This window comes from Siphateles boraxobius, unplaced genomic scaffold, assembly GCF_051911475.1.
Source record: "Siphateles boraxobius isolate OS27281-9 unplaced genomic scaffold, OSU_SipBor_1 77, whole genome shotgun sequence".
Classification (NCBI taxonomy): Eukaryota; Metazoa; Chordata; class Actinopteri; order Cypriniformes; family Leuciscidae; genus Siphateles; species Siphateles boraxobius.
The window spans coordinates 15,513,346-15,528,377 of record NW_027509205.1 but is presented as its reverse complement, the minus strand read 5'-3'; the positions used below and the strand labels follow the sequence as shown (position 1 = coordinate 15,528,377).

Here is a 15,032-nt window from a genome sequence, read left to right as displayed (position 1 = left end):
AAGGACTCATAGGTTAAGTGCTACTCAAGGGCACTTCTGAGCAAAGTCAGGACTTTGAGGGGGGAGGGGGAACCTGCATGCACCTGGTTGAAAGTGTGCTTTCCTCACAGATGTCCGATGAGCTTCATAGCCAGGGGCTCTTTCAATCAAACCCATCTTCCAGTGCTTTATATGGGCACATAGAGCCAGGGTACACATACGTGCACATTGCTTAGCGAGCTGCATTGCTATATTCTCCCTAGATATGCAGCTACCTTCTAAGGAGACATATGCTACAGAATTTGAACAAATATAGCTCCATATGCAACACAAATAGTCCTTCTCACTTTGCCAAGCGCACTGGAAACTTGACTTACAATTGACTCTGTTTGAGTCTCACATTAACATGTTGCTAAGTTAATAACACAACATTCTGACAAGCATAAAAATACCCACCACACAAAAATGAGTGAAAATAGTCCACTTTTAATTAGACTTTTTTCAGCACTAAAAGACAACCAGAAGACAAATATATAAACTTGCACATCTGCAAAAAATTAATTACATGGAAGTAATTTTTGTATCTACAGCTTCTTTAAAATGCAGCACATTAGGTTTTAAGATTTAGAACCAAGCTAGAGTAGATAATTAGATAATTAAATACAAATAGAATATAAGAAATAAACATGAACATTATATATATATATATATATATATAAAATATGAATATTATATTTTTATAAATATCAAATTCATATTGGGAAGGTTTTAGGATTCAGTCAGGACACAGAGACAGAAACTGACAGTATAACAAAATTATAAAGATGATCTTTTACTTGTTCAAGGAGAAGAACAATGAATAGACACAGATTGAGACAGAAACACGGGCATAGTGCCCGCAATAAGAGAGGAGCTGGATGTGACATTTATTTCGTCTGTGTGAGAGAAAGAGAGTAAAGTGAACAGCTATCTGTACTGGCAGATTCAGCTTCAATTTGACAATGAGAATATTAGGTTTTTGCTAAGAAAAAGAAAAATCACAGTTACGACATGCTGCAGTCAGTCTTCCTCGTATTTGTCCCTCACAGGCGTGACGCTTCATAATGCCGCTTGGAGCGACTGACCATGCAACGAACTTCTGAGGATTCTTTTTGTTCTATACAGCACGCTCCCTAATCACTGCCACCAATCACGGCTTCCGACATTCACGCCAAGAACTACAAGATGTTGTCAATCATTAATCGTTCTCAATCAGGCGAGATTTCCACAAGGAGAAATCACTTCCTGCCGCGACAGCGCATTCCCCACCCACCCCACAAGCCTTCCTTCTTGCTCATTGCTTCCAAATGTTATTTGTAATTACCATTCGCTTGGCAAATTAGCTCAAATCAGATCATGCTTCTTAATTAAAGTGACATTTCAGCAGTGGAGGGGGTAAACGTGTGGCTGCGCTAACATGCTAATTAGCCACGCTAACGTGCTAAATGATAAGTGACCTGTAGCCCTCCACCAGCATTTAGCTTCACCAAGGGAGATCTTCCCTAGGACCTGCGGATCAGATCTGCAGAGGTGGGTAGGTGGACATGACATGAACGTGAATGACTAGTTATTCACAAGCACCGCCACAAGTTGCAAGCTCAGGGCTGAAAAAAGTCACACAATACATTTCATAAACACATACATACACATACACATACATACATACATAACTCTTGCCGCCTTCTCACTCTACATAACCCACCTTAATTAACTTACATTACAAAATAAAAGGAACATCAATTTAAGATGTGTAATCAAAAAACAAAAAAGACAAAATTACAAAAATAAGTACGGTAATTACCAAATAAAAATTGCCATGACATTATTTTATATACATTTTAATAATATGAATATGATATGATTTAATGCAACTTTGAACACTACAGAGAAACGGTGCTCTAATGGGATCAACACCACAAAAATAGACACTGCATGTGTCATGTGCCATCACATTTATTTGTGGTTAAAGCCCTTTTTCTTGACAAATTGTTTTATTCAAAGTAATTTTTGCGACATCTGAAGTATGGATATATAATTTTTGTGCTAAAGGGAAACAAAAAAGAGTGTCTACATTTGAGAAATTTGATCAATAAATCAGCTATTTCGGTAACCATTTTGATTGCGCTAAACTTTTTTTATTTTTGCGAAATTAAAATCTTGGATAGGAATAGAGATGGATGGATGGATGGATGGATGTATGGATGGATGGATAGAATTAAGGTATTGAGAACATAAAGAGGAAAAAATAAAAATCGCTATCACTGAAACAAACAATCTTCCATGTCGCAGTCTAACAGCCCATCATGGGTATTTGCTTCACAAACATTAACACACACACACACTGGTACAGCTGTCTGCAGCCACTAAGATTTAGGCCCCTTATTATATATTCATACAGATGAATCAATAAGGCCTCGCAGCAACTGAAAGACTAGAGGAATTACAATGAGCCCACGTCAATAGACTACAGCTTTACATTTCATTAGGGCCAGACCCACACTTTAGCACTAAATGAATAGCAATAAAACAGCACCGCCGGCACAAACCCACATCCAAGATCCAGAATTGGTCCATCTCTTACAGCTCGGCTCCTGAGAGCTCAGACATATTTGGCTAAGGCTCTGCAAAGGAACTAGATTGACTGAGGTGGTCGAGCAAAGAAAGGAGCAGGAACAAGATTGGTACTCAATTAAGTGAGACATGCCATCAACATATGTGCCTACACCTTTCTAGCTTTCACCTGATTTGGAACCTAGACACACACAGTGTATGTGCACACGGGCCATTGATTTCTGTCTAATGACACATGGCAGTGCTGTCCAACTTGGGACCGCTACAGGAAGAGCAACATGGAGGAGAAATGTGATTCCGATCATGGGATATCACTCGACATCCGCTGATCCCCCCTCAAAACCTATATCCAGCCAGCGGTTTAGACATCACACCGGGGTCATATACAAGGACTGAGACAGGATTACTGCATACTTCAGCACAAGCACATTTGTGTAGAAGTGTGTGTGCATGTGGCCGGTTTTCATATTCTTGAGAGCAAATGTACATGACTTTTAGTAGTCTAATACAAATAATAAAACAGTACTCTGGCTGTACCAAGATTCACTGATGGTATCAGATGGTATTACCTTGGTACTTTGATTTAAACCATGGTACTGAATGATTTCCACATCTCATATGGTATTTACATAGCACTGTAAAATATTGCAAATAATGCAAAAGTTATTACAATCATTTGTATTAGTGTTCAAAACCAAGGTATATTTTTTTACCAGGGTAATCATGTAAATCACTAACAAAAAATATATATTGTCACTTAATTTTGAAGTACCTTGGGATACCATGTAAACACTATAAATACTGAAATCACCGAGTTCTATGATGAAATATTATTATATATATATATATATATATATATATATTATGATTTATAAAACCTCAAAAATTCATTCTATTCTATCCTACTCTATTGTCCCTTTCAACCACAACATTATTTCTGTCCGACACCATACCAAAACCTTTAAGAACCTCAGCATCTGACCTCAAATTAAAATGTACAATCGCATTACCTCCAAAACCAAAAATTAAGCATGCGACTCACCTTCTTCATCCTGCCGCTACGGGTGCCGGTGAAGGCTACGGTGTGCCCGCGATAATCATACGCCGCCACTGACGTCATCCCATCCTCTTTGTCCAGGAACAAAGGGACCCCCTCGATCGTAGTGGTGCCCCCTAGAGGCTGGTTGAAGTCCTGGCCACAAAAGTTGTCATCTATCTGCAGAGGCTGTGGGGAGAGATAAGAAAAAGGCAGAGTTATTAAAGTAGTTAGTGAGTGGGAGTTGGGAGCGATGGTGGCCGGTATGGCATTTTCACTCGTCTTAATCTTCTGCAATACCAATCCATTGCTTGATATTCCTTTGGGTCATTAAAGGCCATATACTGTATTTTCTGTGCTAATGAATCAGCCAGAGGCCCACACTCATACAGATATATCGCAGGATGAGTCCCTGTGCTTGTGCTGCTAGAAGAACTTGGAAAATATAGAGGACCTGAGGGAAAATCATTCTCAGCTCTTAACTCCTTTGTATGGAAAACCTGCAAACACGGACATGGCCAACATCGAATGTCGCACACAATGCCTTGCAATTCAATGCCTTATTCACAAACAATCCCTAATAGTCCCACACATAGACGGCCACACAATGCACAAAGTGTCCCGGGAGACATCCTCCTTTTTCTGGACGACAGACTGGACTCATTAGTAGAGACAAAAGTGGCCATGACCCCTACTGCCCCGCATTGCTGCCCAACGGTGCCCCTCATCCTTCACCCAGCGAGGGGTGCCACTGCTGCCAAGGATGACCCGTTCCAGGCAGCGGGAAGGATATTCAGGCTCCCGAATACTGTAGTGGACCAGCGCTGTGCCCTACAACACAAGAGAGCATTTTCTTTCCTAACCCCATGGGAGATGCTGAGATTTGCTCTGTAAATAGAACGAACAGAAGGGGATTGGACAAACAGACCAAGTGCATCCCTAAGGTTAGCGACCGTCTGGGCTACACCGACCATCATGCACCTACTGTAATTACAAACGGCCTGCACTCAGGTATGAGCTGGACTCATCTCCTGAGAGAAAACATTTGTTGCTTACCATTCGCAGTTATTGCCGCTAGGTGTTATTCTCAGTTAGATGAGGAAACATTATGTTGGCAAAGTTAATGACGCTGGTAATGACGGTTAATGCAAGCCAACCAATGATGCTGGAAATACCACTTGCGTTAGCAAGGCTTGAAAAATGCTTGCAAAGACAAGGTCGTGGGGACAAACTACGACTAATGGCATGTACCGAGTGGATGAGTCCTACCTGGATAATGGCATTGCCCCAGTGCATCAGGGTGTGCAAAATTCTGATTTAAAGAATTGAAATATCACAGGAAGTTGATGTGGAATAACAGGAAGGTGAATGTACTGAATTTTAATTCAACACAGCATTCTGGGAAAGGAAGTGTTCCTCTGATTTATTTTGAGTCTTCTTCCTTACATTAAAAATTCAAATGTTGGCTACCTCAAATTACATTTAGGAATTGAAATTTTATAAAGCAATCTCAATTCAATTCTTAATTAATTTAAAGGGGTTACTTCATGAGAAAATGCTATATATATACACAGCTACATCACTAAACAAGCACATTTAAACACACAGTCGACTCAGAAGTAACGTGCACTGCTGAAATGTATTGCTTTTACCTCCTATTCAACACCCCATTTGAAAACTGCAGAAATAACAGGGCAGTCACCCATAGCCAGTGACCGCGAGTGGCAGCCATGCATATCTATCAGAGATTCTCCAGTATGCCTCATGTAGATTTCTTTTTACCCTTCTTAACTCAAATTACAGCCTCATTTTGGGGTAAAGGGAGAGGGAAAGATGACTAAATAATGTGGACTACATAAGGGAGGAATGAGTCCAGTGCAGAATGTTTTCGGTGGGAGAAGAAGGAAGGCGACGGGTGTCCTGACCCGAAATGGAATCTCATCTCTCCCATAAATTTCTAATTCGAAGCAGGGCGTTAAGAGACACGGGCATGTTAACAAGTTAAAGACAGACACCATGCGACCACAGTTTCTTGGGCTGGACTGAGACTGTCATCTTCAATATCCGTGGAATGTGAGGGGGATGACAGCTGAGATGGAAGGGGGCCGAAATGCCTCTGACAGGCTGGACAGGAAGGAGATGCCTCAGAATTCACTCAGAGAGCATGAACAACAAAAACTTAAAAGAACCCATCTGTGCTGCTGCCATTGAAGATCAAAACTGACTCTTCATGATATTTTGATGATATTTTGCCCAACAATTGTTCTCATGTCAACAACCAATTTAAACTTTACCAATTTCGTAATTCAGAAGGATGTTTCAAGCTGACCTTAAAGACATAGTTTACACAAAAATAAAAAATTCTGTTATCATTTACTCACCTCATGCTGTTCCAAAGCCGTATAACTATTTTTCTGGAAAACAAAACATGATTTTTTCAGAGAGGCAAGAAAATCCTTGCCTCTCTGAATGCGGACTAGTGCTGCCAAGCTCCAAAAAGCACCATAAAAGTTTTATAAAAGTGATTAATACAGCTTGTGCATTATATTCCAAGTTTGCTGAAGTCATACAATAATTTTTATGAGGAACAGACTAAAATTATTGCTAGTGACTGATAAAACTCCCCTCAGGGGAGAGGTTGACTGCTAACTGAATCGCTGAGTCAGTGGGTTGAACTTATCTGATTTGCTGTAAAAATCTGATTCTAAGAGACAATTGATTCACTAATCAGACATGATTACTTTTCTTATGCTAAGGAGAGCTACAGTACATCGCTTCAGTAAACAATGACTTAGTTTTTTGATGTGGAACAGGCCAAAAGTCTAGCACATGATTTCAAAAGACTTGGAATATAGCATGAGTCATTTAAGCTGTAAATTATGGTGCTTTTATGGTAAATATTTGGTAATTTTGGAGCTTAACAGAATCAGTCCTCAATCACTTTCATTACACGGAAAAGGCCCCTATCCACCTAAAAAAAATCTTCCACAAATAAAAGTAAGTCCTACAGGTTTGGAATGACATGAGCGTGAGTAAATAACAACAGAATGTTCAGTTTCGGTTACCTATCCCTTTAAGTTGCAGTAAATCTGTCTAAAGTCTAAAAATACCCCTCAACAGCATGGAAGGTATAACACAAGGCATGGAAGGTATAAAAACAATGCCCTCTTATGTGAAGCACAAATATTACCCAAACTTCTGAGTAATGCCTGGTTGATTCCGTTTAGCTGATGACTATGCACCTGATTTCAAGTGACCCAATGCAGACCAGTGGGAAAAAGGAATGTAATGCCAACCCACCTCTGCTCACACACACACACACACCTCAGAGAGCAGCTGTAATCCTGATGTCTTATCGTTACACCATCTGATCGATCTCAAAGCAGACACGATCCAACTCTATCCTCTATCAGTCCATCTCTCCCTTTTCCTGCCTCTCTCTCCATCCGTCCAATGATAGCCATAGGGATCGATGAGGAAGGCAGGGTTTGACGGAGGGGGATGTGATGGACACGTCTCAAAGGGTTAATCTGGCAGCATGTTTCAGAGATGCTGCAGGCCTGATCCAGAGAGACAGACACCTGATAGACCAGGTGTTTTGGGAGAATATACACAATAGAGGTACAAAGTTTTCACTCCTCTTTTAGAGAGATAAATACAGTTGTGCTTGTACACAATTTGGTTATATTCCATTTTTAACACAATGGATTCAGACGTCAGTCTCGGCTATCACAAAAATACCAAAAGGGATTTGACTTCAGTTACTCGTTCATATTTATTTGCATAACATTTGGTTATTCATTATTAATATGTATGGTCTGAGACATATATATGTGTATATATATATATATATATATATATATATATATATATATACAGTACATTAACATTAACACTTTTTATGTTATTGTCTCTTATGCTCACCAAGGCTGCATTTATTTGCTTTTATTAAATGTATTTATTACATTTATTAAGAGATTAATTAATTAAAAATATTTTGTTACATTTTAAATATCTACACTGTCACTGTTGATCAATTTAATGCATCCTTGGTGTGTTTGTGTGTGTGTCACAAAAAATATAATAAAATAATATTCTGTCTGTCGTCTTAAGACTCACTGCTGTTGAGTGTCTATAGCACGCTCATATGTGTTCAACATGAATCCTTATTTGTTTACACTCAGGTATGCACCAAGGTGGGCAGCCATGTGCGAGTGTGTTTGTTTTACGCGTCTGCATGTGCTTGATTGTCCTTAAACGTGTTTCTGTTGATGCGTGTCTATGTGTGTGCTTGTCTTTAAATGTGTTTGTAGTTGGTGGAACACATAAATGAAGATAAAGAGAGGCTGCCAAAATCTTTGGACGCATGGCCTAAGAGAAAGAGAGAGAGCGAGAGATGAGTGGAGGGATGGCAGGCTGCCAGCCTCCTGTTTTGATTGGTGATGGTGGAAACGCAGCGGCTCAGCCGTTTGCCCTTTGTTTCTTGCAAACAGCCAATGGAGGCTCTCTAATTGGGCCTTAATGGTGCTCGTGCTAAAGCGAGCCAGAATTCAGGCACTCTCTCTGCTGCTCTCTCTGGCATTAACAGCATTAGACAGGAGAACATCACAGATTCCCAAAGCATCTGAGGCTTATCTAAAAATACACATCATATTAGCATGGCCATCATGAGCTGTCGTACAGCTTTATATAATGGTGTTATTTATAAAGCTGCCTCCACTAAGCAATCCTATTGACCCTCAATCTAAAGTCCTTTAGTAGGACGTAATGTATTTAGGTTGTCTGTCCCGTCATTTGATTAAGGAAAATGCTATGACTTTCATGTAGCTCAACTGGTAGAGCAACACTGGAGGTCTCGGGTCTTAGCTAGACGCTAATGTTCATTCTGTGAAAAATCACAACGCACATGTGTAGTTGACATAACTTGTCTATTGATGTTTTATTTTACTCACCATTTACTCTTAGGTTTTTCCCCATTTTAAAATATTTAAAAATCTTTTTGTCTCTGATTCATTGTAAATGGTCAACTGTTTTAAAAGTTTAGTTAATCTTTCAATTAACATGAGGTCATAAAAATCACATGTACACTACCACTCAAAAAAATTAAGGTCGGTTTTTGGGGTGCATTTATTTGATCAAAATACAGTAAAAACAGTAATATTGTCAAATATTATTACAATTTAAATAACTGTATTTTATATATATATATATATATATATATATATATATATATATATATTGCAGTCCAATTATTCCTGTGATCAAAGCGGAATTATCAGCATCCTTACTCCAGTATTCAGTGTCACATGATTATTTACTGCTCAAGAAACATTTCTTATTATCAATGTTGAAAACAGTCATGCTGTTAAATTTTGTGGAAACCACAATACTTTTTTTCAGGAGTATTTGATGAATAGAAAGTTCAAAAGAACAGCATTTTTTTTTATATAAATCTTTTGTAACAATATAAATGTATTTAATGTCACCTTTGATCAATTTAATACATTATAAATTATTAAGGAGTTCATTTGAATAAAAGTATTAATTTCTTTAAAATATATATATATATATATTATTATATATTAATAATATTGAACGGTAGTGTATGATTATATTCTGTTGGACTGCTTCCAGTTTCTGCAGTCCTGATGCCTGTTCCTGCCTGTCTTCCTGTAAATATTTAAGTACATGCTACACAACTGACAGACTAAGTTTCTTTTCCACATTTCATGACTTACAGTAAGGTTAAGTCATTGACAGGCTGTAAGATGACAAATGCTGTTTTATACAGACAGATGTATAATCAAACACACATTCACACCCATAATAATACACTCTCACATTCACCTGCACTGTGGTTCTGCTGTTTACCCAATACCCATGGCATGGCTGTAAGTCAGACCGATTTATCAGTCTATGCTTTCACCTTTAATCACCTGTGGACTCTCTCTCTCAGTCTTCATTCCCCTTTCACTCCAGCCCTTGTCTGGCATTAAAAAAAGGCACTTGTGATCTTTATTGTTTGACTTTATAACGTCTGCATGAGACTGTGGTGGAGTGAGAGAAGGTGTTCACTGTGGGGAGGCACTGGAAAGAGCAGAGAAGTGTGCACCGCTGATTTTCTGGACTGATTTTGAATTAAAGCTGTATATTTAAAAAATTCCCCTCAAAATGATGATATTAAAATGATGATTTATAGACTTAAGAGAGAGTGAGTCACTGAACAGGAGAGAGAAAAAGAGATTCAGCGTTATGTCCTGTGTAGTCTAACATAGTCAAACCTGTGGTCCACACTGCATTTTCTTTGGCCAAGTATTGTAATGTAATCTTACGGGACAGTTAAATCTGTCATAATCTGACATTATGGTCATTTGATCGCGAAACCTAAAAACGGGATGCGCTCAAGAATCTCATTAACTAAATTATGAAAATTTGGGCAAATCCAGCGACTAGTTCTTTCTCGAAAACAATCCTTGTAGCACTCTGGGATGTTTTAAATTAGGCTGTTTCAAAACTATAACAACATACCCAGACCACAATCTGAAAAAAGAAAAAGAAAGTAAATACAAATTTTAAAAATTATATATATAGCTCAGCAGCAACCAAACAGGATTGTAACTGGTGATTTCTGGACTGGCCAATGCATTCAGAATGTAATACTAGCATACTGCTTCTCATGAAATTGGATGGATGGATGGATGGATGGATGGATGGATGGATGGATGGATGGATGGATGCAGGGGCGTAGCACAAGATCCCGGGCCCTATGTATAGGCAGTCCTGATGGGCCCCCATGTTCCAAATAAAATATATTCCAGACTTTTCAAGGGCCCTCTCTCCCCTTGGGGCCCTGGTAATCAGTACTGGTTTTACCCCCAGTCCGACGCCCCTGGATGGATGGATGGATGGATGGATGCTGCTTGGGTGTACATGCCTTCTAAAGCAGAGACTATGTATAATATCAAAAGGCTGAGGGAAAAAGGCAAGTGCAACTGTGAGCCGCACACATGTGCTAATGTGTAACGTATGCGCTTGTGTCATTTAACTAGCAGACAAAAGCTGTGGGACAGATGTTCATATCTCCTCACCACTGACCTGACACCGCACACGCACCCCAGACACAGCCTGTTCACACTCGCACATACAGATTCCTCAGACCAGCGCCTCACAACGCAAACAACTTTCCAAGCAGAGCACAGAGGCCTGATTATTAGACTGCCCATGACCTGCTCTCGGCCCCATGGCATCTGGCACAGACAGAACACACATGCACAACACTTGTGCTCTCTCGGTTTCACAGTCTCTCTCTCTAACACGGAGGTTAAGCGATTGTGCATTTCACTGATCTATAAATCAACATAAACTGAATAGGAGAGCAAAGGTACAAAAATGATTCCATATGAAAGCAGAAACAGTTTTTTTGTTAGTTGGGTAAATCGCATAAAATCTGTCGAGAACTTTCCCAGGTCATATTTTAGCAATTATAATTGGGGAATAAAAAGCCTATTGGAGGAGCATTGAATTATTTTGCATTGTGGCATCATTTAAAGGGATAGTTTCCCCAAACATGAAAATTTTGTCATAATTTACTCACCCTCAAGTTGTTCCAAACATGTATGAATTTTTTTCCTTTTTGAAGAATATGGTTAACCAAACAGTTGATGGACCCCATTGCCTTCCATAGTACGAGGGGCAAAATATTATGGAAGTCAATGAGGACCAGCAACTGTTTCGTTTCCAGCAACTGTTTGTCAGTTAATTTGATATCTTCTTTTGTGTTCAGCAGCAAATCAAGCAAAATCATTTTTTCTTATGATTTTGTGTGAAAATATGGCCCAGGATCCCACACATATATTTTTCCTGAGATTTTCCCAGTATGTATGTATATCTGAGAGCAGTATGATCTACAGTCCTCATACGGTGCAGATTAGGATAACAGAACAAATAGTTTGGCACAGCATCCCCAAATCTGCACTGCCTCTCATGAGAAACAACCTCTAGAGGCTGAATGACTTGCACGATCACACGTATGTTTGGCACGCTCAGACGTCAGGCCTTTCAAAAGCTTCCATTTAAAGCAGCTGGACCTATTCTTAATATGTTGGGTAGGAAATGCAATTTAGGCCAATTTCTCAACATTACTGACCCACTTCCTGCCTGATCGTTTCCCATTAAGATTCCAGTGAACCTAAACGTGTGCCGTTGTTACCCGTGCATGTGTGTAATTATTAGGATCTCGGTATGTCTGAGTGTTGTTAGGATTTAAATACAAAATACATAAAGAACAAATAAAGCATCTGCTTAAATTACCAAAAAACAATGTCATATGTTAAACCTAAAAACATAAATGAAAGTTTTTCATTATAATCTGTCAATCTAAATTACTTTGCATCATATTATATCTAATAGGTTAATAAAAGAATTAAACAATTTTAAAGTTACATAAAACTCTTGTGAAAACTTGTGAATTCTTAAACAACATACATATCTGCATTTTCACAAATAACAGTAAGAATTATTTTACATATAATTTCCTATAATGTCTTATTCAACATCTTTTTGCATTTACGTGTTTTCGATTGTTTAATTTATTTCCATTACACATGCAACTATTATATTTAGTCTGAATAACAAGCTCTTGACTGTTAACCAAATGCTGTGAGTCATACGCGCAAGCCTGGATGCGTCTGATCTCTAAGCTCACAAAGCTGATCTGAGGCTTTTAACATTGTTGTCCCAGCAAAATCATCAGATTATTATCTACATAATCTAAAATTAAGCATCCCATAAACACTAATCCAATTACAGCGCAGACACAGACTTTCTCCCAAGAGCGTGCTGCATTTGCGGCTGGAATCATCTGTATTCAAGAGCTCTGTTAAGCTACCTTCACATACAGCTACAGAGTAATGAGATGTGAGATACATCTCTGTTGTGCGCGAGTACATGAGAAAGCAATGAGCGATTTCATTAGTTTCCATTCAGCGGCTCTATGGTAGCCATTGGAGGCCCCGCTGGGCGCATTCTCTTCGACAACAAGGCCATAAGAGGGACATAACATTGAGAGAATGTGAGTCTGCCGTTTGACGCCCGCTCAAGAAGAAAAACTGGAAACGGCACTCCAAGACTCAGCATGGTGAGCCTGCGAGCTTCCAACAGCGCTATGCTAAAGAGCCCTGATCAAGCTAACATAATGTTTAGCATGCTGTGAAATTGCCTGATGCCAATTTATATGCATTCCAAGTCCACGCAAGAAAAATTGCCTCTGGTGACCCCTGCAAAGGAGATAAATTAATTCATGACCAGACAGGAAACCAATGAATTGGCACCAAAAACATTTTGACACTTATCTGACTTGTGTATTTGTCATTGTATTACATAACAAAATCAAATCAAGCAGCATCTGTAAACAAATGATGCTAGAGCTTTTCTCAATATCAGTGTGTGTGTGCGTGCGTGCGTGTGTGCGTGCGTGTGTGTGTGTGTGTGTACACTCATACATCGGTATATGTAGCTTAAGTTTGGGGGTTTAAACAGGTCAAGTATAATGTTTTTATATTTTTACATATATTAATATTATTTAGGTTCATATTTTAAACTTCAGTAAAGTGTACATTTTTTAATTTAGCATAATATGATACTTATGATATTTTAAATATGGTTTACAACCTAACGCAGAAGTGGTCCTTGACATCAAAAAGTTTGAAAAACCCTGATTTAGTGTCCAAATATGTTTTGGGGCCACTGCTGTTGGGGGTCAGATCTAGCTGGTATCTAGCTGATCAGATCTAGCTTTTGGTGGGGAAATGAAAAAAACAAAAACAATCTGTTTGGTAGAAAATATCAATGAAAGAATCAAATTGCATCTACAGGCTCATTTGCTAAATGTACTGTATCATGGTTATCAGCAAATGTCTCCCAGGAGCAATATCAGGGCTTTAAATGTCCAACATCAGATGAAGGTACTTGACTCACAAACATTGTCTATTCAAACCCACAATCAGCAAAGCCTTTAGAGCACATCATAATAAAAAACTGTGTTTTTCCCACTCACTTGAACAAAGAGCACAGTCATTTTGGCATTTGGAGCTGTAACTGTTGGTTTCCATTAGCTATTAGAATTTTTCTGTCTAAATACACTGGATCCACCCCCTAAAAACACAAGTTGCAAGGTTGTGATGGCACCCAAAAGGGACATCCAACTCTCATTATGCACCCAAAACAATTTATGTTTTCCTGGAATCTCTGACCTCAGCGTCCAGTAATGCTCCATCATCTAATCATACACCCCCTCATTACATGTGGACTCAAGAGAGCCTGCTAGAAACATTTCAGACAACAGCTAGCTTGAAGAGGGGAAAAAAACATAATAATAATAAAGTTCTAAAAGCCACCGTGACCTCTTCGGAGTGTCACAAAACTCCCAAAGGATCTCCAGCTTGGGTCGAGGTGCCAAGAATGAGGAATGGTTTTGTCCTTTCAAAAGTGGTTCACCATCTTTCTTTCCAGGTCATGCTAGTTATGCTCGGAAATTTGCTTACCAAAAGTGGCTGGCCATTACTCACAATGATTTAGCAAGTATTCATAGAAATCACAAGATTATTGCTGAGCTTTTCCTGCATAATCTCGACACGGATTGTAGTTCTCCAACCCTGCTGAAAGATCTGTGAACATGTTGTTGCCAAGTACTGTATGCAATGTTCCTGGAACAACATTCTAGTCAAATAGTCTCAAATAGTCTTAACCTACCCCTAAAATCATAGGGCAAAGCTAAATTATTAATAAGAATGTTGTTTAAGCTTAAAACCAATTCCCAGCATTAACCTGAAAATATCACTGGTTGACAGGAATGTTTTCACACAACCAACAAGACGCTGATCCAAGAACATATTATACTTGGTGAAAGCACTAGTGTTCAGCCTTCTTAAATCACTTAATCAGCAAAATTTGTGATTGTGGTTCACCGACGATCCAAAGCCCTGTGAACGTGAAGTACGAACCATTCCTAGATCAATATCAAATGCCATCCTCCTAACCCTAACTTAAAACTAAAATCAAAGGGCAATGACTATCTGATTTGTTGTTCAACCCCTAAACCAATGGTTAACAATAAAATATGTTTGGTTGATAGGAATGTTGCTCCAGGACAAACAAGGTTGATCATAGTGAATTGTGACAATAAAATTACTGAGAAATATGGTTAAAGTCAAAAATAAAAATGAGTCAATGAGACAATAATTAAAGCATACTGCTGATAAAAAAAATTGATAAGATTTGACAGAATTTTACAATTTTAGTAAAATTGCCTGTTTCCGACTGAATATTACATGATGAAATATTGACTACATTTAAAAGATATTTATTTTCAATGAAAAAAATATGACTTTAACACTAATATTTATGGAAA

At 38.6% G+C, this 15,032-nt stretch overlaps 1 protein-coding gene across 3 annotated transcripts in view; it reads right to left on the bottom strand.

Annotated features, from left to right (window-relative positions):
• plxna1a (plexin A1a) overlaps positions 1-15,032 on the bottom strand; it is a 226,431-nt gene that overhangs the window by 179,460 nt on the left and 31,939 nt on the right. For all 3 annotated transcript variants that reach the window (XM_077218621.1, XM_077218622.1, XM_077218623.1), the window contains exon 3: positions 3,632-3,814. In XM_077218621.1, coding sequence (XP_077074736.1) covers positions 3,632-3,814 — 183 coding nt within the window. The remainder of the gene's footprint in view (positions 1-3,631; positions 3,815-15,032) is intronic.